The sequence below is a fragment of the Phodopus roborovskii genome, unplaced genomic scaffold, assembly GCF_943737965.1.
Source record: "Phodopus roborovskii unplaced genomic scaffold, PHOROB, whole genome shotgun sequence".
NCBI lineage: Eukaryota > Metazoa > Chordata > Mammalia > Rodentia > Cricetidae > Phodopus > Phodopus roborovskii.
The window spans coordinates 19,225,924-19,249,992 of record NW_026126409.1 but is presented as its reverse complement, the minus strand read 5'-3'; the positions used below and the strand labels follow the sequence as shown (position 1 = coordinate 19,249,992).

Here is a 24,069-nt window from a genome sequence, read left to right as displayed (position 1 = left end):
CGCATTAGAATGATGCCTGGCAGACAACCAATTATTTTTGTAGCTGTTCCCAAGATGTACTGAAAGCTGATCAAGTAACTGAGCATGACACAACAAAAAAAAGGAGATGACAAAATCCCTGCCAGATCAACACAAATGTGTGGTGTACCTGAAGCACGAGTGTTCACATGTTTGGGCACATGTATGTGGATGTAGGTGCATGGGCAAGTGAGTGTGGGTATGTGAGGGCCTGAGGTTGCTGTGTACTGGGATCTTAGGCAATCACTCTTGACCTTATGTAGTAAGTCAAAAGCTCTCACTGAATCTGGAGCTTGCTGGTTCCGCTAATCTAGCTAGTCAGTGTTTTCCCAGGGTTTCTCATCTCTGGGTCCCACATGGTAAGATTACAGGTGGGCTTCCATGTTCACCCAGCTTTAGTATGAGTTCTGAGGGTCTGAACCCAGACCTCATCATACATAGCAGCCACTCTATTATCCACAGGGTCATTTCCCCAGCCCCACCCAACACTCCCTTTTATAGAAGTAAAACTACAAATCCCTCCAATGTTCTTGTCCCTGTTCATTGTTCAAGACACTCATGGGGCTAAATAGAACTTGTTCCTTTGCTTAGAATAGCAGTTGCCATTAACCCAACAATGTACAACTGTCTTGGCTGAGTCAGAATGCAGCTGGCATGATCAACTGGGCATCAGTCCCCACCCTGGACCACATAGTCACTACCTGTTTGCAACTGAATTAAGTGTGTGAGCGCTGAAGCAAACCTACTTCTCGGAGTACCAGGAAATGGGACCTACACATACACAAGCACACCTAGACAAAGACATAGAAGCCCCTGGAAAAATCTGGAACTAAGGATGACTCTAATTTATTAGGCCAGAATTGGAAGCAGGGCCTGATGGGAGGAGGGAACTGTGGCTCCAGGTCCAGGTCAGATGAGCTTTAACACACAAAGACCACATTGTGAGAGAAAGCCCTGTCTTCCTAGTGACACAGCAGGATGGTGCTACCCTGCGGATGTCCTCCCTCCCTTAGCAATCCCACCCAGGCTGCAGGCATGGCACCTGTGCCCTGTGACAGCCTCATAAGACTGACAGTATCAACAAGGCCCCTCATCCTGGCATCGTGGCAGCAAATCAACAGCAGCTTAAAACTAGCAAGGGAAACAGATGGGCAGGGTGGCAGCCCAACGGACAACCCCAGGCACTGGGGCCGTCCAGATAAGAGAGTCTGGGAACGGCACGGGAAGCAACCTCCACCACCCTGGAGGCCACAGAACCCTTGGCAAGTTGGAGAGCTGGAGTGAATGCAGGGGAGCGCAGCCATGACCCGACTGCAGCGTCATGATCCCCTCTGTCTGTAAGGTGGGGAATATCTGGGGCAAGCCTTGATGTTTGAGTCCAAGTAAAAAACCTTCCATGCTTCCAAGTAACCATGGCCTTTTCAAATGGCCTTGGATGCTCTTCTACCTACCTAGTGGCACATACTGACTGGACTTCTATTAGGGAGTCCGGTAGCAATTTCCCTTGAAGAAAAGATGGTGCTCCATGGCATGTGAATGTATTTGGGGAATGATCTTTCTTCTTGTGCTGGGAACAGAACCTAGGATTTTAAGTATGTTAGGCATGTATTCTACAACTGAACTGCACCTCCGACCCAAATCCTTAGGGCAAAATGAGACTTAAGAGGCCATATAACCAGACCTCAAACTACCACCCAGAGATGCCATGGCCAGTACTGCTTAGATGCTCATGGCTACTGTGGCTACCACTGCGCCAGTCCCCTCATTTTCCATGCACTCTCCTATCATTGTCCCTTCTGTGTATCCAGACTTGGAAGCCCCCCAGGTTCCAATCACTAAGGACAGGCTACTTCTCCACATACGAGCAGCTCTCTATCCATGTGTGCTCCAGTGCCAAAACAAAATCCCAAGCAAGAAACTGAGGTCCGCTTTACAATAAAGAAGTAAAACCTCAATTCACTATCAAGTCATTTCCTGAAAGTGGCACAGCTGCAGCACAGAGGGAAAGCCAGGCTGGTGGCCCGTCTGCCAGCCTTCTCCTCCCCAAGTGTGGAGAGGCCCTGGCAGAGCTGTCTCCTCCGACTCCGGGACCCCTGAGCAGATACAGTCCCTCCTGTCTGACACAGCAGAGTCCCTGCCTTTCCTTGTGGCTTATCTAGGTGCTTCCCAGTCCTGGCTTTTGACCAGCATTCCAGGCAAGATAGAGACCCAGGACAGACAGGACTAACTCCAGCCCAAAGGTTGGTGTCCTTGCTGAAGATTTTGGATGTGGGTCCCCATGATTTTCCAGGCTGAAAGAACATGTGGGCCCTGGCCTGGCTTTCACAGGAACCTAGGTAGCACAGGAGAGTTCAGAGCAGGGTCTCCACATCATGTGACGCCCCCAAAGAGCATGGGAAAAGGGGGACCTTGATGTGCACAAGGGGGGGGAGGGAGCTTCCTTCCGCTCATCTATTCTTGATGTGGAGCAATCACTTGCAAACAAGAAAATGTGCCAGGAGATACATTAAGTCTGTAAGAAAAGAAGGCTCTAGGCAAATAGCTGTCAGTCAAGCCAAAAAGCGAAACAATATATTGATTCTACTCCTTGCTCAATGAAGGGGAGCCTCACGCACAGCCTCCTCCCCACTTCCCTACCACATACCCACATACACAGAAAGACAAAAAAAAAAAAAAAAAAAAAAAAAAAAAAAAGGCTTTTAAAAAATTACCAGGAAAACTGATACCAAGAGGGACCTTGGGAGAGGGAGGCTGGACCAGATACTCAGGCTTACAAGGAGGTAGACTGGGGGAGGAAGAGACTCCCCAGGGCCTGAGCTTCGCCGCATGTCTGCTGGACCGCTTTGCTGGCAACTGGACAACTGTTTCACGATCTGGCTATGGACAGCTTGAGTGTCTGGTCTTCATCTGCAGGCTCAGGACTTCCAGATGTTCCTTTTGCTCTGTTAGCATCACATTAGGTCTGTTTGTGAGGTCAGGGACTAAAGAGAAACAGGGTTCGGGGGTGGGATTCTCAAATATTGGTAGCATCTAAGCAGCTCCTTAGTAAACATCATTGCAGTGGTTTGAATGAGATGTCCCTTATAGGTGCTTTGTCCCCAGTTGGTGGCTGTTTGGAGAAGGTTAGGAGATGTGGCCTTGCTGGAGAAAGCATGTCACTAGGAGCAGAGCTTTGGAGCTTCAAAAGACATTTTGAATTTGCTCTCTCTGTTTACTGTTTCTGGCTTGAAATATGCATTCCCAGCTACTGCTCCAGCACCTGCTCCCTCTACTCTGCCATCATGGACTCTAACCCTCTGGAACACTGAGCTCCAGATAAACTCTTCCTTCTGTAAGTTGCCTCAGTCATGGTGCTTTATCACAGTGATAGAAAAGGGAACCATCTTTGGTCCCCACGAAAGATGAAGCAGGATCATCTGTGACCTTGCATCCTCCACCTGCTGGAAGACACACAGCAGGTGCCCAGAGCTTCATTACCCTGGGATTTGAATGGCTGGAAAGGACCTTGTTAAAACCTTCTGGATCTCTGCCAAGTCAGACCCTAGAGGTCACAGACTAGTGGGACCCTGCCTCAGCATGCTGACACTAGTAGGGTACATTCTCCCTGACATAGCAGCCCATCCAAGTTAGCTTTGTTCCTTGAGCCATATTCTTCTGGAGATACCCAGAACAAGTCTTCCCATGCAGGGTGAGGCAGCCACAGGTCCTCACCAAGCTTATAACCTTCATATACAGACAGACCCATCCATTTTAAGATAATGTGCTGGGTAGGTAACTTGTAGGCGGATAGGAACGGGCATAGTTACTCTAACACAGCAGCTCACTTCTCAGCAAATCTCCATGATGAAACATCTGCATCAGTCACTGTGGGCCACAAGTTTGCTGAACTCTAAGTCCGAATTAGAGCAGAGTGTAAAAAATAAGCACAGCCACTTGTTACTAAAAACCGATAGGCCCCAGACATGTCCTATCTGTCCAAGTGCCTGAAGATACTGTACCTTCTTTGGAGCCAAAGGTTATCCCAGTCTCAAACCTGAGCTTCTGAGAATTGTTTCCTACCCAGGGCTTCTGCTCTCAGGATCCCAAAGTAACATTAACCCCCTCTGTGAGCCCAGAGATGTTTAGTATCAGGCTAGCCTGTATTTTAATAACCTTGAAAATTCTTTTTAGGCTTTCTCTGAGTAAAGCATTAGCATGAATACCCTGGTTTAGATTTTACACATATATAAAATATACTTATGTTTGTTTGCTTGTTTGCCTTCTTTTTAAGGAAAATGCAGCTGATATTATGAATGCTTTAGGGGAAGATGGCCCTGAAGGGCATGCCACAGACCCCAACCTGAGGAGGAAGCCTTTTGTGGGGTCACTACATGGAGCTATAATAAGACACCTGTTTTGTAGTTCCCAGGACACTAAGGCAATGCCATGGGCTACAAACACTCTCAACAAGGTACGTATGAGCCCAGAGATGTTTAGTATCAGGCTAGCCTGTATTTTAATAACCTTGAAAATTCTTTTTAGGCTTTCTCTGAGAAAAGCATTAGCATGAATACCCTGGTTTAGATTTTACACATATATAAAATATACTTACGTTTGTTTGCTTGTTTGCCTTCTTTTTAAGGAAAAGTCTTGCACAGTAGGTGAGAAAACTTTGCTCAGATGGCCCTGAACAAAGCCCCATGTGTGGTAAATGTGAAGCAGTAAGACTCACTTCTGAGATCTAGACAGATAGTACTTATTCTGAGCCACACATGGTGGTGCATACCTGTAATTCCAGCTTTGGGGGGCAGACACAGAAGGATTACTACAAGTCCAAAGCCAACTTGGTCTACAGAAATTACCTCAGACAAGCCAGGGCTACGTGGCACAGTGCTGTCTCAAAAAGTACAGAAACAGTTGGGATATAACTCAGTTACATCAGTAGAGTGTTTGGCTAGGATCCAAGACGTTCAGTTCCCAGCACTGTGTAAACTGGACACGGTGGTGCATGCCTGTAACCCTAGCACATGAGAGGTAAACGCTAGAGGATGGAAAGCTTGAGGAAATCCTCTGCTACACAAGTTTGAGGCCAGTCTGGCAGTCCGGGATGTATGAGATCTGGAGAAAGAAATAAAGGAAGGAAGGAAGGAAGGAAGGAAGGAAGGAAGGAAGGAAGGAAGGAAGGAAGGAGGAAGGAAGGAGGAAGGAGAATGAGGAGGAAGGAGGAGGAGAAAGAGGAAGAGGAAATATTTAGTCTACCTTACTTAGCTAGCCTCTGTCCCACCCTCTCAGATACTGGCCTCACGCCCTTATAAGCCTAGCAGTGTATCCAGGGGACATGGATGTGCCAATAAGCCAGAGTTTGGCAGCACAAAATCCAACATAACTTCCAAGATGGAAAGCTCACCTCTGAGATACTTCAGTTTGCTTAAGGAAATAAAGGCAGAGGTGTGAACTGGCTAGCTTAAGTCATAGTTAGTTACTCAGTTACTCAATACTGATCTAGAATTACCTCCAATGATGCCGAAACTCATGTACTTTGATGTCACATCTTATTTCATCTCCTAACATTGAGATGTTTATTCTTTGTTTTGGACTGGTGAGTCCACTAAGCCACAGAGCAAGCATAGCCTGTACCAACCTGGTCATCGGAATAGCTACACACTGAATGCAGGCTTATCGACTTCTAACCCTACACAACTTTTTTCCAACATGTATTTTAAATCCTGGGGGACAAGATGCAATATGACCATCCCCGCCAACTGCTGGAATCTGCTCAAAGAGATCTTGCCCCCTTGAATCAGCAAACACTAAAGTCTGCACATGATGTACTGACACTTGGAGTAATAAGTAATAAGCAATAAGTCAACAGCGGCGTGCCCCAAATGTAGGAAGGTGGCCTCTGGCTTTCAAAAAGTCACCACCGCAGGGAAAGCCCTTAGAAGCTCTGCTAAAGCTCCCCCAAGTAGGAGAAACGACAGCGTGCTCTCCGCAGCTTCTCTGTGAAGCACTGGGAGGAGGAAAGCCCTGACCACATGAGTGGACTCCAGGCACAGGGCAAAGCCAGGCAGGCTTCAAGAGAGGCTGACTGCCATTAGTTTTTACACAGCTGGGCAGCCCAGCTAAACGATTAGGCAGCTGTGCTGTATCCACACTTCCAAACACAAGAGGCACAGGTACAGAGCCTAGACCACCATACACTGTGTCCAGAATGTAACCACACATACACACTCACCCTACATGCACCCCCATCCTTACCTCTTAGTATAGCTATGGCCTCTGTCACCCTCCCCCAGAGAAACCAAGACACCTGAGATGACCTAGTCCCTTGGCCCTGACCAATGTCGTTACCCATGTAGCCATCACATGGCAGCTCTAGAAACTGTTTGCTGCCCATCAGAGCAGCTAACAAGCTCAAGAGAGAAAGGATACAGCGCTTGGACAGCTTCTAATGGCAGCTGCTCTTGTTAAGGCTTAGCTCTGTGGTGACTCATGAGTGAGCTGATTACAGGCTCGGGCCTGCCCAGTACACCCGGCACAGAGGTTTCCCTGACCAGACTACCAGGTGATTCTTCCCTGAGCCCATGCTTCTGCCTGACAAGCTCCACCACTGACTGCCCTGTAGGCCAGTCTTCCCTGTGGCTCTTTCCCTCCCTTGAGAATGTTCCCCCCTCCTGTACTGCAGGGCCCCAATTCTTGGCCACTATTAGAATGGCAGCATTTAAGAAGGCATTATCCTATATGCCCTCTGATCTCTGGATAATGAGGTTGCAGACGGGGGCAGGAACTGCATCTCAGTCACATTGAACAACAATTTCATGTGACTAACCAGGGCAAGTCTGCCTTACAATGCACCCAATTCAATCCCACAGAACCCATTAAGTCTCCATCAAGGCACTTTCTTCCCATAAGGAGTAACAGCAGTGTGAGTTACTGTGGTCTGGGAGGAGAATATAAGCATGATAGGGAAGCCTGCAAGGTCAAAGATCTGCCTCAACCTGGAGCAGACAAAGGCATCACAGTCCTGACATAAGCCTACCCCTAGCAAGATTCTACCTCACTTCCTAGTCTCACTAGTGCCTATCTGCCCAGTGCCCTCCCCATTTTCAAAACAGATCTCCCTGGGGCTTCACAACCTAAAAGAACTGTCTCGTTGAAATCTGTCCTGCCTAAACTCATTTACCTAATGGTAAGAGCTGGCTTTTGGTCAACAGAGATTTCATCTCCCTCACCAAGAACTTGACTGGGGCGGCTTTCAGAGCCCCTGGAGAAAGGCAAAGACTTGGACCTCTTCAATCAGCAGAACTGGCTCTCTAGCTACTCTGCCTGGCTGACTGGAAGGACACCTCTTCTTACATCCACTGGAGAAGCAACACAAACACTTCCATGTGCATGAGCAAATACTTTCAGAGGACAATTCCAAACCAGGCAGATATGGAACGACCTTTGAAGGGACTCTTGTAGTCAGTGCAAGTCCAGCAGCTGGCAAAGGGATCCAATCTACACAGGGGTAGATGCTTTCTCTGCATGGTTAGATTTGGAGAAGAAAACTCATTTGCCATATGCCTGTATTTAAGTGGACACCTGTTAAGGGAAGAACTTGCAATCTGAAATGCAGCCTGTTAGCCAACACCTGGCACCATGAAGAGCTTCTTTGTTCCTTGTACCTGAGGGGAAAGGTCATGACTCTCTCCAGCCAGAGCTGCTTTCAGCTCAGTTTGTCCCTTGGGGGATTATAGGATGCCTGTAGAGTTTCAATCTCAACTTCTGACACCTCAGGACCTTGTCCAGAGCAGACAAGTGCCTGTTTAATGTGCCTCCTTCCCTCCTACCTCCAAGCCTCACCTGGGTGGAATCTGCTTGGGCCACAACTACAACCAAATTGGTGACCATCTGTGGTTTGCATTTCAGCTGTTATTTCTTTTTAAAAAAAAAATACCCAGTATTTTGGGGACCACACCACCCTTTAGGTCAGTGGAAGATCACAAGGACCAAGTCCTTCTCTCAATCAATCCTGGGGTCTCCAAGCTTCTGTTAGACTTAGCTCCAAATGAGGATGCTAAAAGCTCATTGCTGGACTTAAAAGAAAAAAAAAAAAAAAAAGCAGACATTCTTCACATACTTTATCTGATTTCAGTTTTACCATTTCAGCACTATTTGTGTTGAGGTCCTAAATCCCTCTCCTTGACCTTGACCCCTGAACCCAGGAACACCCTTCTTGACTTCTTTCCTGTTCTTAATCCTCATGGATAGCTATGGAAATCCTCTGAATTCCTCTAACCCCTGTAGAAGCCCCTGTGGCCTGAAAGATGAAACTGCATGTAAGAAGGGGAGTAGAGCATAAGGACCCTGATGGCCAGCCTCACTCTCCAAAGTGTCAAGGCTAGGAAATGAATCTTCGGTGTGACACTGGGACCAAAGGAAGCATGGGGATGGGCACCTGAGGCTGGCAAGACCAGGAGCCACATGTCATAGGTTAGTGATGCTGCTAGGGATGGAGCTGGCTGTTTGGAAGTAGCTGTGTGTGTATAAGGATTTTGTCACATTTTATCCACCTCTGCTCTCACTCTGAGGCTCTAGACTCTGAGATTTTCTTCATCTATAAGCCACTTGCCCAAACTGAATGGATATACAATGGAAAGCACTGCAGGAATTCATTTCAGAAGCACACACAAAAAGACATCCCTGAGACAGTCCCTAGAGGAAATGTTCTAGATAGAGCACGAGAAATCCTCTAATCCTGCCCCAGTGAGAAAGAATGAAGCTCAGGAAAACTGACTCCTCATTTTTCACCAGAACGAAAGCACAATTTTGGCACCTCTTCACAGCTCACAACATCCTTTCCGAATCTGTAAATAATTTCCCTTAATTCCTGCCCTGGAGAAAGTGATCCTTTATTCACCCAGATGTAAACATCTCCTACTTGAGAATCAGACCTGACCAGTATTGGGGCAGCCTTCCCTCATGAAGTCTGTAGCCCTGTTCTAGCCCTCTGAGGAACCAAGGCTGTCCTGTCTCAAGTGTGAGCATGCATACTGTACACCTGAGCCTAGACTTCACCCCCAAGATCCTTGTCAGACAGATATAGATGGCAGCTCTTCTTCAAGACTCTTGAAGGAGTCTGTTAGAGCCTACATCACAGTGCCCACCCCCACTTCTCAAACTGGTCCTTGATAGTTCTTTGTGTGATCCTAAGACTCTGGCAGCTTAGCCTGCCACAGAAGGAGCAGCTTCTGTCTCAGGACCCCCTCAAGAAGCTACTGTTACCATTTGGACACTACATATTCCCTGCAGATTGGTGCATGAAAGCTGTGTCCCTGCAGGTAGTGTTAGTTTGGAGGTCATGGAAACTTCAGGGAGTAGGGCCCAGCCAGAGAAACAGCTTATGGAGTACAGATCCTTGGACGTTCTCAAGTCCTAGTTCCATCCTCACTTGATCTTTGACTCCTGACCACCCCACAATCTCAGGACCACAATACTGGGCCCAAGTACACCGAACCAAGGAATCACCGATTTAAACCCAGAGATCAGGAGGCAAAACTAACCTGCCTTCCTTCAGGTATGCTGTTTCTGTCAGGCATTTAGTCACAAGTAGCAACATCTTCCTTGGAAAGGACTTCTAGGCTTTTCTCCATTTTTTTTTTTTTTTTTTTTTTTTCCCTCACTACAATCTCTCCTTTGCTCACTCTGTCACTTTAACATGTCTTGGGCACCTCTATATCCCCAAACAGACCTCTTAAAACTAAAGGCAAAAAGCCGGGTATCTGCAGTTGTTTTTGCTCCTCCCCCACCCCCCACCCCCGCACCCTCCCACCCCATTCCCCACCCCCCCCTCCACCCCAGAATTCAAACTCAGCACAATGCAGAGCGTTTCAGACCCCTGTCCTCACTCACAGGCCTCAGCTTCCAAAGCGTTCAATACAATCTGCCCCCTGTTAGTTTGACTCAACAAATGCCTATTTCTGCTTCACCTCTTCTAAAGAGGCCATCCCTAAGCCTGCCCCTCCCAGAACCAGGAAGTCCCAAGTGCCAGTACTAAGTGGTATTCAAACCAGGAAAGCCCATGTGGCTGAGGCAGCCCCTACAGACAAATGCAGTGCCAGGCCTTCTCAGGCAGGCTGCAGTGACAGCGCTAGTGACAAGCAGGGCCTCTTACACGGCAAAGCCATAGTTCAAATATTTATCGTATGTGTCTGGCTTTCACACAGAATGCGCAACCTGCCAGTTACCACTGTTTACCTTGGTAGAAATTCACGGGAAATCTTAGTCTGAACAGGCCTAGAGTTTATTTTACTGCCAGAGAAACAACTTTCTTTGATAAATCATCCGTGTGACAGTGTCCCTGAGAGACTAAACAAAGATCTCAAGCATAATCTACGGCCTTTGAGAAGCCTTGCAAAGCTAATGCGTGTTTAATTGGCTGCTCTAGGCAGGTTGGGGCAGGGCAAGGGTCTGACATTTCTTTGGCCATTTGTTCTCCTTTAAGGGGAAAAAAAAAAAAAATACAGATTGAAGCTTTTGGCTCATTTCTGCAAAACTGGGTAAAACCTACCAGCACTTCAGGCTCCTTTCTTCTGAATGTAGCCTATTTGTAGGGCTGAGCTTCGCAAGGAAGCTGTTTGAAAAGGAACTCCAGCCTGGAATACTGCTTGAGAAAAAGGGGAGGGAGAGGGAAGCATGCCCACACAAAGGGGGCTCTCAAATCTCTCTGAAACAGACCCCAATAAATTGTGAGCCGAATATATTATGGATAAGATTTCTCAAAAGACACACTAGCTCAAAAGAAAATACAGTGGGCGTGTCCTGGAGCTGGTGTGGATCGGGTTATAATTGTCTGGTGGTTCTAGCTGCACGACTGAGGAGTGTCATCGACTGCAAGTCCGGACCCCCTTTGCTTCTAGACTGTATGTATAGGGGAGGAGGTGTGGGGGAGGGGCAGCTGCTTGTCTGCATTTGGTTTGTTAACTACAGTACTCTGAAGCAGCACAAACCTTCAAGTTTTCGGATTACTCCACAAAAGCCTTCTGCTAATCAGAGAATTACCAACATATTGCATTCCACTTCTTAATCTTTTCCTTTTTTTTTTTTTTTTAAGTTTTCTCTGTTTGTCCAACAAGATTATTTTCATGAGTGACAGAGCTCTTCTTCTTAGATGGAGGTCCATCCTATAATGGTTCCTTGTATTAAGTGGACAGTACTATGGAGGTAAAGAGCTTCTACAGTCCAGAAAATGGCAATTAGTTAATCTACTGGATTAATTCAGTTCTCTGAATGACACCATGTTGGAATTACCATTTGAGATAGCAGGCTCAGGGAGGTTGAGAGACTTTCTTGTGGTGGCCCAGCTTAAAGGGTTTGAATTTAATCCAAGTCTGTCTGGCTCAGTCTGCTTTGCCTCACCACCAAGAAGAAATCCAACAGTGGTAAGTACCTTCTCTGTGTGAGGCACAAGGCATTTACATTCCACATTTAAATAAATTCCACAAAGGAGCACTCCATTCCCCTGCCACAGAGCTCCTCCACCATCTTGGCAGGATAGGAGGGCTGTGGGCATGCAAGGCAAGAAGGTGGGATCAAAAGGTATGAGCTAGCTTGCAAGTACTAGCATGAGAAAGCTGCCAGAGGCCCAGTCCACATTGGGCATTCTTGGGCTAACTCCTTTTTCTTGCTTTTCAGTCTATTAAGGGAGGGCATGGACTGGCTGACCTGTGAACCTCTACCACCCAACTCAGCATATCTTTACAGTAACAAATAGGAACAGGTGTCCTACCCAGACCTCAAGGAAATAAGCAAGCAGCTTGGGCTGTCACCAGCCTCATATCCCAGCTTATCCCCTACCTGTCCTTCTCTGCCACCTACCAGAAAGGCTTCAAAAGGGTGACAACTGAGGGCAAATCCACCTGGCTACCTTATCCATGGTTGTTATATATAGTAACAGTCATATACCAAAAGGAGAGGGCATCAGGCTTCGTAAGGTAGGCCATATTCACAGACAGACACTGTTTGATCCATTCCCATGAAGCTCCTTGAGTAGTCACATTCTTTGGGAGAATGGAGAATGGTGTTTGCTAGGCACTGAAGGAGAAGTGGAGAGATTATTGTTTAATGGGCACAAAGTTTTAGTGGAAATAATGAGAACTCCAGAGACAGACTTGATAATGTTCCCTCCACAAGGTGAGCCTACCTCACACCACTGACTGAACACTTAGAAATGGCTGTGACAGTAAGGTTTCTGTTAGGTTCCTACCTAGGAAGCTAAGCAAGGGTTTGGGCTACCCAGACCAGGGCATCTTGGCATTCAAATCAAAAGGTACTTTCCAAAGTCGTCTTATCTGTCTCCCACCAAATCTGCACCATCAGCTACCATCTCATAGGGGAAACTGAGGCATGGAGAATCTGGGAGTCTTGCTCAGTATGCAGGGCCCACACACTGCAAAGAGAAAAAGGATGTAAGTCTTCCCCTCCCCCAGAGGATCCATCGTCCCATCCTGGGGTTCACTGGTTTGAAGACAATGACATGATGTTCAATGACATTTGTCTTGCTTAACATCTTCCTGCCAGCCAAGAATCAGAGATGGAGGAAGGGTGCACCACTCTCACTGGAGGGGGACACTGGCTCCTGGTCCCTCAATGTGTGGCCTCAGCCTAGCGATTCTCCCACTTAGGCCCTGTCTTGGAGACCTCAGGCCAGTCCCCTGGGTCTCAAACCTTCACAGGAGCTCTCTAATCTGCAACCAAGGATGAGTAGTTGACTGTATTAGCTACATGACCCTGGAAGGTTTTCTAGGCTTTGATTTCAGCATGGTCCACAAAAGATTTCCCAATGCCATGCATCAGATAGGCTGGCTAAAATGAGATGCAGACTACAAGCCATCTTATACTGTTAATGCTTGGATCACAGGACCAAACTCACAATTGCCGGCACTTGGAAGGAACACTTGGCAACTGTTTCAAACTCGGGGAGTATGGATGAGATGGATGCTTGCATTTTCTTGGTGCTCTTGGTTTGATGCCTTCCTAACACCAATTCTCTTGTGTCTGTTTGATTTTATTTTGAATGGCATAGACTAGGCCACTCCAAATCCAGCACATTGTTCCCCTTAATTTAATAACAAATTGCACATCCCACTTGGAAGAGTTGGTCTCCTTTCGTGCCTGCTGTGTAGGAGACATTGTCCAGGGACCAGTCTGAGTACAAATACGCCTTATTTTGTTCTAAGACTTGGATTTTTTTTCACATTTTAGCAATGAACTTATGTTTTCTTTGTCAGAGGTACAAGGCAGATAGAGCATTTATTAATCACACATAAGGTAAATATGGCCCCAGACACAGAGCCTGCTCTCAAGCAGCTAGTGCTAGAATTGCCATGCTGGCAGCTGGTTCCCACCCCTTACCCCCCACCACACACACACACACACACACACACACAAACACACACCATTTCCAAGAGGAAACCTGAAGTTTAGTTTGGAAAGTCTGAGCTGACTTATTTTTGCAAGAGAGCAAACTGCCTTGCCGTGAAGCTCAGCAAATCGCCCCACAGAGTGAAGCTTGGTCCTCCAATGCCACTCAGCCAAGAAACCTTGAGAGAGTCGTGAGGCAAAGTGAGAACAGATTCATGGAGGAGCAGGGACCACAGGAAATACTTCTAGGAAACATTCCCAGTGCTGACTCAGAGTTCATTTTCTTTTCCTTTTCTATTCGACCAATTTTACTTACTGCCAAGCACAGTTGTTCTCCTTGAGAAAGCCTATAAACAAACAAAGGGACGATACTCTCTCAGAGGGCAAGGGAAACTTTGGTGGTGGGTTGGTAGTGGAAAGAAATCCTTCTTCCTAAGCAGAAAACAGTGGCTGAAGAAGCTTCAAGAAGTGGCAGGTCCCAAAAGTGAAGATTCGGGCACTAGGGAAACAATGCACTTCCTTGGGAAGGACAGAAAGAAAGGTCCTGAGAGCACTCACAGGAAATGGAAAAGAAGGTAGGTGAAGTGGCTGGAGGTGGGATAAGAACCCACTGGCAACTATGAATCAGATTAACATCTTCCTGAGATGAACTAGCCGAGAGAAAGAGGGGTGGGCTGTGGGTACCAGCCATTAACAAGTCATCACACTAAAGCTTGTGCATGTGGTCTCTTTAAGAACTGAGCACAGCACCCAGTTATCCTGTAGCAGGGAAGACTCAGGTAGAGCTGTGAGTCCTGACTGGTGCAGCAGGCAGGATGACCACCATTTTGAGTCAGAAGGCTTTGTATCAGCTGACTGTGTGCTCCAGGCATCTGCTACTAGATCTGGGCTGATCTGATGCACTCCTGAGCATCAGTGCAGACTTCCTACTGCTGTTTTTGACTATTGGGAGGAAAAAAAATGTGCTCTGCACTGAAAGGGAAGAGCGCAAGAGGAAAGTGAATACAGCAAGGAAGGCATGCCATGGGGTTGGACACGCACCCTTCAGGGGAAGGGTGGCACGCTCAGCATGCCCTGCTCCACACTGGCCATGGGAGTGCTAGGCTGCAAAGGGAGAGTGCTGAGTGTGTGTGCTCACCCTCACACAGTGCTTTCCAGCAACTGCTGTCTTCCCACTGGGGACACCAGGGCCACTTAATATAAAGTTTGATCCCTGGAGCCGGGAGTCAAACATTCTTTGCTGCGTGTTAGCTGGCATTGTCAAATGTCTTTGTTTTCTAACGGAATCCTATCAGTGTGGCTGACTGCCTCTCTTCCTTGAAATGAACTGAGCTAGGCAACAAGTTTCTCAACAAGGCTGCATTCTGCAGGGGACTAGGAAGGGCAGGGCTAAGCTAAGTCCCCACAGAGAGAGAAGAGAGGAAGAATCCATTGACCGTTTTCTAAAAATTTTACAAACCAAAAACCAAGAAACTCTCTCCTGTCCCGTCCCTCAGAAAAGTCTAACACACCCAATCCTCACCATGCATAGATGGGCACCTACTTACCATAGCCCTACTGTTCCTCATCTCATAGGACAGGAAAAAAAAAAAAAAAAAAAAAAAAAAAAAAAAGCCCCTCAGTGAGTCATAGTATTCCAAGGGGGAAAGTCAGCTCCTTAGCTCATCTAATGGGAAGATTTGGTAAAATGAAGCCTAAGGTCTTCGAGGACCTCCTGAACTCAAGAAGAAAACACTCTTAGAGTTACAAGGAAACATTCTTAAATGGGCCATCACTGCCGTCCACCAGCAGTGGTTATTTAGGAGGCCTTTAAGTAGTAGCAGCCTGGGGGCTTGCTGGCTTGGCAGGTACCTACTGCTGTCAGGGAAAACCCCACACCTGTGAGTTGGGGTACATCCTCTGCACTTCTGCCACCGTTAGAAAGCCAACTTTACCATAGCGGGTTCTTTCGAACGCTTGCTTCTTCCAAATTTAGTTGCCACAAAACCACCAGGGAATAGAATTTTGTGAAGAAAATAAGAGTAAGGGGGATTTAATGATGATTTGGGGTTTGGTAAGTTGCAGACAAAGGTTGCATACCTACATCCATTTTCTCAACAAGGCTCTGAAGACCCTGGCCTTTAAATTCCTATAACCTCCACTCTGAATGAAACTCCAGAAAATCACTGGAGAGTGTCTGATGAGTATCCAAATTTTAATTCATTCCAGCATCTAGCCTAATCCATTGCACTTAATAAACTTTGGAAGGTTGGGTGAAATAATATATGCAGATGAAGATTCAGACACAGACACCTGAGTTGGGAGCTTCCTTAGCAGGAAGTCATCCCTTGCCAATCATCTCCATACATTCGGTTTTAGGGATTTCTATCACGATTCCCCAAACCTGATAAAATTCCATCAACATGAGGGAGACATCCAGCGAGGGGTTACTTTCTGAGTTCCATCTGAGATAGCTCCCCAGACTCACACAGTGTCAGGGAAACTGGTAAAAGTGAACCTTCTGACCTGCCATAGGTAAGATGGATGACACAGGAAAGAACAGCCCCTTCTTTAGCATTCTGTGGGTCCTTTAGGACCTCAGCCATACCGGAGCCCATCCTTGCAGCTCTCACCATGTAACAAGAGGCTTCCTGCCAGGGTTTGTCTGTGATTCTTACTTCATTTCCTTCCAGGTTTATCTGCGGGAAGGACCTGGTGTACCTCCGAGGCTAAAAAGCTTGCTGCTATAACAATATGGGGCTGTGTATTCACACACTGTGTGAGGGAAACCCACCAGGCTGAACCCAGTTTGGGGATCTCCTGAGTGAGTAGATCAGAGCCAGCAAGATGTGAGTAGAGTGGAAGAATGGTCAGCCTTTGTGTGTATCACTACAAACACCATATCTGTAAGTTATTTCTCTGTTGATACAGGGTCTGTCTACGCAGCCCAGACTGGTCTCAAACTGAAGAACCCTCTGCTTAGGGGAGGAGACCCCTATGTGCTGGGATAATAAGCATGCACGCCATGCCCAACTTCTTGTGAATGTTCCAACTGAACTCAAAATAAAACTTCAGAAGGTGTGTGTGGTATGGCAGCCTGTACCTATATGCTCAACAAGTCAGGAAGCAGATGTAAGAAGACAGAGAATCTGAAGCTAGTCTGCTACACAGCCAGTGAGAGGCCAAACTGGTATTCATCCAAGATTTTAAGTCTTTAAAAAAATTAAACGCCAAGAAAAAAAGGGTGTGACTCACACAAGCAGCAAAATGTAGCAGTAGCAGAAACCAAACAAGGTAATACACTTGATTCAAAATTAAAACCCACAAGAAATAAATATAACTTTCTTTCAAAAATGGGTATGCAATAAGCTCAGTGAGCAATGGTGCTTGCCACCAAGCCTGAGAATCTGAGTTCAATCCCCAGGACCCACATGAGCGAAGAAGTTGTTCTCTGGCCTCCACATGCATGAGCATACACAAATAGTTTTAAAAAATAAATAGCTGGGCAGTGGTGATGCTCACCTTTAATCTCAGCACTTGGGAGGCAGAGACAGGCAAATCTCAGTGAGTACAAGGTCAGCCTGGTCTACAAAGTGAGTTCCAAGATAGTTAGGACTGTTACACAGAGAAACCCTGTCTTGAAAAACGGTGAAAATAAACAAACAAACAAACAAACAAACAAACAAATAAATAAGCACCTATTCTCATTAAGGACTCTTTGGAAAATGATTTGAATAATTCAGCTTCTGTACTTACATCTGCAAACCCCTAAAAATATGTGTGCCATGATACACAAACTCCCTGGGCTTGTGAGTGCTCCCTCCCATTCCTGTGCTCATGGGAGCACAGCACTTCCCAATACCATACTTTTCCTGTACTTCATCATGTCAGGTTAATGAAAACACAGAGGAGATATCTCTGAACAGACATGAAAACTCACATCACCTACCTTTATGCTTTCTCCTGTAAGAAGTGAGAAATCCACTCTCAGGGACACAACCTGGAATTGTGAGCATCAACCTAAATCTGTCCTTCAGCAAAATGGGTCTGGCCTTGGCCACTGCTCTATACCCAGCAGTGGAGACCCGAGAGAGGGAGGGGCAGGCTCCAAAAGGGCACAGTTCATACTGTTCTCAGAAGTCATTGGGTTTTTCCTGTCGGTCAGAGGGGCCATCCTAGAAGGGTCCTGAATTTGCCCCCTAGCCCAGCCTAGCCTTGCTCTGGCAGCTGCAGGTGCTGATTCAGAATTATTTTTCAACCCAAAGTGACTTAGGAAGTAGGGAGAGAAATCACACTCCTGTGTCAACATCCATGTTCTTTGCCCAGAAGGCCCTGACTAGGACCTCTAGTGAATCCTCTAAGCTCAGAAATCTCCCCCTCCTTGGGAAGGCACCCCACTTTAGTCCAGGGTAGAGTAGTGCTGACACCTAGGGGTGGATATAAAAATCAAACCACAGAGAAAGCCAAGCCAGGGTTGTTACTGCAGAAGGTGAAGGGAACTTTACGCCCTCCAGCAACCCAGCTTCACCCCTGTCCCCAAGTCTGCCTCCCTCTGCCATCAAAGAAGGTTCCTTTGAATCTGAGATGCATATGTAGCCTAACTTTAGTAAAAGATGGCCCATGCTCTACCCTACCTAGACTTCCTTTTGTCTGAGTGTGAAAATGAGAAGATGGAGGCAGAGGATGTAAAGCTCGAACACGATGCTCCCGTGAGGTCGCTTTTCAGGGGGAGACACAGGACAGGGGAAGGGGGGATTCTAAGAGCTCCGAGTGAGGCTGGAACTCTAGCTTACCAAACTCGCTTGCACAGAGATGTTCAATGATGGCCTCAGATTTCAACTCGTTGTCACATGGAGGACACACTGTTGTACCTAGCAAAGGAAAGCAAGCAGAAACAGAAGCTGTAAGTCACAGTGATGGGGATCCCTGGTCAAGAGAGCAGGTGGGGGCCAGGCTAGCCAGGGCTAAAGGTCTGGAATTCCTGAAAGGCATCCAGAAAACGGCAATGAAAGGGTCTTGAGCTCAGGATCAAAGGCGTAAACAGATGAATGTTTTCTTCAAATATTTTGGCTTAGATACGTTGAATGTGATGATTATTTAATCTACTGCTATCTAAGGTCGGTTGAGGCAGCTCCAGGCTGCTATGAGTATACCTGAAAGAAAAAAAGCTGGCTTATACACCAGAATCAATCTTCTCCTGGTTTGTTCCTAGTTCTTCCCCTCCCCTTTATCTACCCCTCACCCCCAATTCCAGCCCCCTTCCTACTTGCAAACTCTGAACAAGGCAGCCCATCAACTTGATCAGGTCTCAAGGATCAAGAGAAGAGTCATACTCAGTTACTCAAGCCCAGGGCCCTGAAGCGCCATAGGGACACTCCAGAACAGGCTGTGTAGGGATGGGGGGATGGGAGGGACTAGCCAGACCCACCAAATGGGGGACAGAGCTGACTGAGGAGGAAACTCTTTAGATGGTCTTTCATGAAGTGCTTTGAAGAGGAGTGTGTGTATGTGTGTGTGTGGCAAGCCACTGAGAGGTGGCTTCCCTGTGGGAAGTGGCTTCTGAGGCCTCCTTGGAAAAGACAAAGGAAAGTGTTCACAGGAGAAACCTCCAAGCTTGAAGTAGCTTATCATCTCCCTATAATTCCTCCTTCTCATTGGCTATCAAACAATTTACAGTTTACTGGTGACCTAGAAAACCACAAGTACACTGAACAGAGTCTGTTCCTGACACCCTGGACACTGGAGGCCAGATCCTGGCTGGAGCTGAAAGGAAGTCACCCTGACACGGTAGTGCAAGTGGGTTTGGTGCACCGAGCACCTCTGCTTTCTCAGTTACTGTCACCCATGACTCGCCAGCATCATCTCTTCGCCCCGCCCCCTTCCCCATGGCTTGGGCTAGGAGATGGGTGCCCTCTTGGGTGCGGCTGCTCACCGGTCCTCTCCCTCCAGGACAGGGAACACATCTCCAGTCTGCATCTACCAGTTTCTCTCCCACATATGCCACACTCTGGCAGCTGCCTTTCCAATTTGGGGGTGGGGGTAGAGACCAGCAAAAATTCTTCGGGCCAGATGTTTGTTTCGCTCCCAGAGCTTGAGATTGGGTTCTGGAAGTGATGTTTCTGAACAACAACAATACAAAACCTCTTACCCAGAAGTTTCCATCATGGTGTTTGCTTCCATGTAAAGAAAGAAAGAAAAAGGAAAGGAAGTTATAGACAGGGCCATGAGACCTATCATAGGAAAATGAACTGTGTGTTTGGGTTTCCTAGCTGTTTTTATGGTTGCTTTTTTTTTTTTTTTTTTTTTTTGTAGTAGGCATTATCACACTGCAAAGTTCAAAGCATAAAATGTTGAGCAAAGAAGTAGCAAGGCATCCAAACACACAGGCCAAGTCTTACCAGTCTCCCTCATACACCCCCAATTCTGCTGGCACTCTAAGGCTCTACCACAACAAGACAGATGTTTCAGCTTGTGGATTAACCCTGGCCTTCAAGCACTCTAGGTGATGCTGCTGGTGGGAAAGGTGCAGGGTGGGGGCGGGCCACTGTTTGTTTTCAACATGGTTTTCCCCCTTCTCAATTCTTGCAACCAGGAGCTGAGCAGCTTTCCCGGAGACAGAAGAATGTGTAATGCAATATTAATCTCTGCCCCTCATGTGTCTTTGAGGCCCTGCAAGCCTACCTCAAAGGAGGAATCTACTGAGACTTCCACTGGACAGGTAAACCAAAGCATAACTGTAAAGTGTGAAGCAAGTGAATAAAAGACACAGAGATTTTGTAGTTTGTTGATGTTTACCAGAAAGTAGATGGGAAAGCCAATGCTGGAATCAGGGTTAAGATTACTTGTAAAATCAATGTACACAGGGAGAGGAGAGAGTTGGGGGAGAGGTGGAGGGAAAGAGATGGGGGAAGGGAAGGCAGAGAGATTGGTTTTCCTTGGGCAGGAATCACTAAGGGGAGAGGAGGAGGTACCAGGAAAGCCTCTGGGAGAAGTGAGGGTTCCCTGGCCTCTCCAGCCTGTGACTAAACAGCCTGGCTGACCTAAAGCACAACACACGGAAACAACACAACTCGATGAGCCCTGGCAGGGAAGGAGAATGGCAATTCCCTAAGCTAGTCTAACGTATGTCCAAGGTCTAGAAGTCAGTCTCCTGGGATGGACAGCCCAATTCCCTTTCCTGTCACAGAAGCCATGATAGTTCAAGCAGCCACTATTTGAGAGAGAGGAAATCAAAGTCTTTGGCTCGTTTATCATGATCAGGCTTACCTTTAATAACAAAGAATTCCCCAGTGTTCCTAAAACTGTACACTAAGATGTAATGCTGTGTTGGAAATTTGAGACTTCAGTTTTAAGATAACAGGGTGGATGAGGAACGGAGTGAGGCACCTGTAGGGGATTTACTATCATCCCAAAGTCCCACATCTTGTTCCAGAGCCACTGGTCTAAGATTCTGGGGACCAATAGTCCAAGGTGTCTTAACCTTAATCCATTCACACACAGCTTAACTCTCAGCTAACAGTCGGACAGCCCTGCAGGGCAAAGGGGGGGGGGTGCACATCACATAGATTACCCTAATAATGACGGTCTGCCATTCTGGAGAAACATTGGTGCCTCTCACAAAAATTACAATCATTTCAGAGGAAACAGCCATAGCCACACTCCTGCCAGACAACAGAGAGAGAGAGAAAGAGAGAGAGAGAGAGAGAGAGAGAGAGAGAGAGAGAGAGAGAGAGAGCACAAAAGCATCCAGAAATGCATAAGGGTGGGTGTGCCCTTTGCCCTGCCAGATTTGGAGGAGCACCACCCCATTCTGGTCCTCTTTTATTGCCCCAGACATCAGCCACTTTACACAAAGCTGTTTCCCACAGGTTTGCACTTTATGCCCACCAATGGACCCAGAAAAGGGTAATCAATTAGTGGCCATGGGGAATAGGAGGAATAGAGCAAAGCTGGCCACAGGCTCTCCTGGCAGGCAGGAGCTAGGAAGGAAACTGGTGTGCAGCGGGTGGGGGTAAGGGGACTCATAAGGGGACAGTCTAGGGAAATGCTCAACCCCCAGAGAGCCGTCTCAAAAGACTGTACATACCAGCCCTGAGGACGGGGTGCCCAGGCCTGCCATTTACCTTACAGGCTGGGGCCCATGCCAGACAAGGGCAATCACTTTGGACCTACCTTCCTCCCCAGAATGAATAGGAGCCGTTCAAACGACTCTCATGTCTATCCCAGTCCTCACTCTGCAGCAGCCAAATGAGGCACTAAACAAGAGGCACTTGGCAGCTCATGTCTGTAATCCCAGAGCTGAGGAGGCTGCAACAGGAGGAATTTGTGTTCAAGACCAGCCTGGGCTGCACACCAAGAGACTAAAGCCCTGCCTCAGAAAGCCAAGACACTCAACACTTCAAGATAAGCTAAAGTTTCCTCTTCAGACGTGGCCTTGGTGTCCTCTTCTGTGACAAGTGCCACCATCCCACAGCAATGAACCCAGTCCCAAGAAACTTTAGGGCTTGCTTTGGGTTCTGCGCGTTGTTTTTTAATCCAGATATCTCTCTCTCTCTCTCTCTCTCTCTCTCTCTCTCTCTCTCTCTCTCTCTCTTTCTCTCTCTCTCTCTCTTTCTCTCTCTCTGTCTGTCACACACCACACACACACACACACACACACACACACACACACACACACACACACCCTTTAAATACCGGTTCCCAGAAGAAATTGTGCTCCCCCAGGGTTCAGACAATTTGCAGGTCCTCACCCCCCTGGAGGAGATAAACAATGAGCTAATTGCATTTTTATCTTTCTAATTACGCAAGGATTTGTGTGAATGGGAGACGCAGGGGGTATGGAAGGTTGGTGGACTAGAGATTTTTGCAACCCCTAGATTTGCTAAATTCAAGACTGTAGCCTGAATTTAGAGGCGAAGAAGCTGACGTGACTCTTTCTAAACTTTTCCTGAGCCAGTTCTGCAACACGACTGGAAGACAAACTAAGGAAAGAGGATGTTTTGTTGCTGTTTGTTTTGATTTTAGAAAAAAAAAACTTTTCAAACTTAGGAAATAAACACAGGTTTCCCCTTAGTCTGAGTTTTGTTTTTTGTTTGTTTGTATGTTTTTGTTTTGGGTTTTTTTTTTTTTTTTTGAGTTTAAGCGAGTTGTTTTCCTAGGGAGCAGTCTCTGTTTCGGATGTTAAGGGCTTTGGGTGGGCACCCTCCTTTTCTTGAAAACCTAGGCTTAGCTTTGTTTCAGGTATGGAAAACGCCTGATTGGAGCCCAGTAAGAGCGGCTCCAGGCCCCCGCCTTACCCCCAGGGTCGAGGCTCCCCCAGCAATCTCCGGGCACCTGGGGCAAGAGAAGGGACAAACGACACCCAGGCCTCCTAAAAGCTTTCGGGATCTGCACATATTGCGGGCTGTGGTGCGCTGCTCGCCGGCTTTGCCCGCTGCAGCCCGGGCCAGTGCTGCGGGACGCAGGGGTTCGCGGGCGTGGGAAGGAGCACCCTTACCTTGGGGCTTCGAGGCTTCAGTGGCATTGGGCGGGGTCATGGCAATGCAGACGTCTCCCTCGGGGAACTTGTCACACTTGAGCATCTCCGGCCAGTAGAAGCCGAAGAACTGCATGACCGGCTCGCACGAGTCGCGCACAGCCTCGCAAAGCCAGCGGCACGGGTAGATGGGCCGGTCCAGACAGACGGGCGCGAAGAGCGAGCAGAGGAAGACCTGGGTGCCCATGTGGCAGTTCTTGTTGAGTAGAGGCACCCAGCTGCTGGCCTGCTGCTTCACCTCTGCCATGGTCTCGTGCTCCAGCAGGTTGGGCAGCACCATCTTCTTGTAGCCCACGTTGTGGCACAGCCTCAGGTCCACCGGGATGTCCACGCACTGCGGAGGCTTGGTGTAGAAACGGCCGCTCTGGTACGAGCCGATGTCCGACTGGAAGCTCACGTAGTCGTACTCGCTGGCCGAACCCGCGGCCAGCAGCGCGGCGACCAACGCCAGTAGCACGCCGGAGGTGGCCCCGCCGCGGCCCCGCGCGCTGCGCTCGCTGCCCATGCTGCTAGGCGACGTCGGGGCTGCCCGCGCTGCCTTCACTCGCGCGTCCCGCTGCAAACTTCCCGGAGCCTCCCGGGACAAAGGCGCAGTGGCCGGTCCCGTCCGGCTGGCGGCCGCGCGCTGCTCCCCGGGTCTCCGGCCGATGGGGCCCTCGGATGCCGCAGGCCGCGGCGGGACGGACCGAGTGCCGTCCCGGCTCGCGGAGGCACAGCGGGCTGCGGGCGGCTGCACCGACTTGCGACGCTGCAGCCCGAGTGCGCGGTGTGCGGGTGGCCGAGCCCTGGATCTCCCGCGCGCAGCCAATCAGCTCTGCGCTGCCGGGAGCCGCTCTCCATACCGCGTCAGTCAGCCGCTCAGTTAACCAATCGCGGCGCCGGCCAGAGGAATCAGTTTACTAGAACTAGACACAGGTCAACACCCCTTAAAAAGCAAAACCAAAAACTAAGCAAATACTTCGAAGAAGGCAAATGCAGAGAGAAGAGAATAATTGGAAGTGTGGGGTGGATAAAGACGATGGTGGACGCTGTGATTAACGTGAATCGTTTTTTGTTTTTAAAAGAATCTTCATAATACTTGCAAATTGATGCGATTGTGAAGACTTTTTTAAACACGTTTTCCTAATTCCAAGCAACAGCGCAACAGACCAGGA

General features: G+C 48.0%; 1 protein-coding gene across 1 annotated transcript in view; it reads right to left on the bottom strand.

Annotated features, from left to right (window-relative positions):
• Sfrp1 (secreted frizzled related protein 1) overlaps positions 1 to 23,682 on the bottom strand; it is a 37,105-nt gene extending 13,423 nt beyond the window's left edge. Inside the window, exons 1-2 of the mRNA XM_051182140.1 lie at positions 22,877 to 23,682; positions 18,174 to 18,251 (exon numbers count right to left, since the gene is read on the bottom strand). Coding sequence (XP_051038097.1) covers positions 18,174 to 18,251; positions 22,877 to 23,420 — 622 coding nt within the window. The 5' untranslated portion in view covers positions 23,421 to 23,682. The remainder of the gene's footprint in view (positions 1 to 18,173; positions 18,252 to 22,876) is intronic.
• Between the last annotated feature and the right edge of the window lie 387 nt (positions 23,683 to 24,069).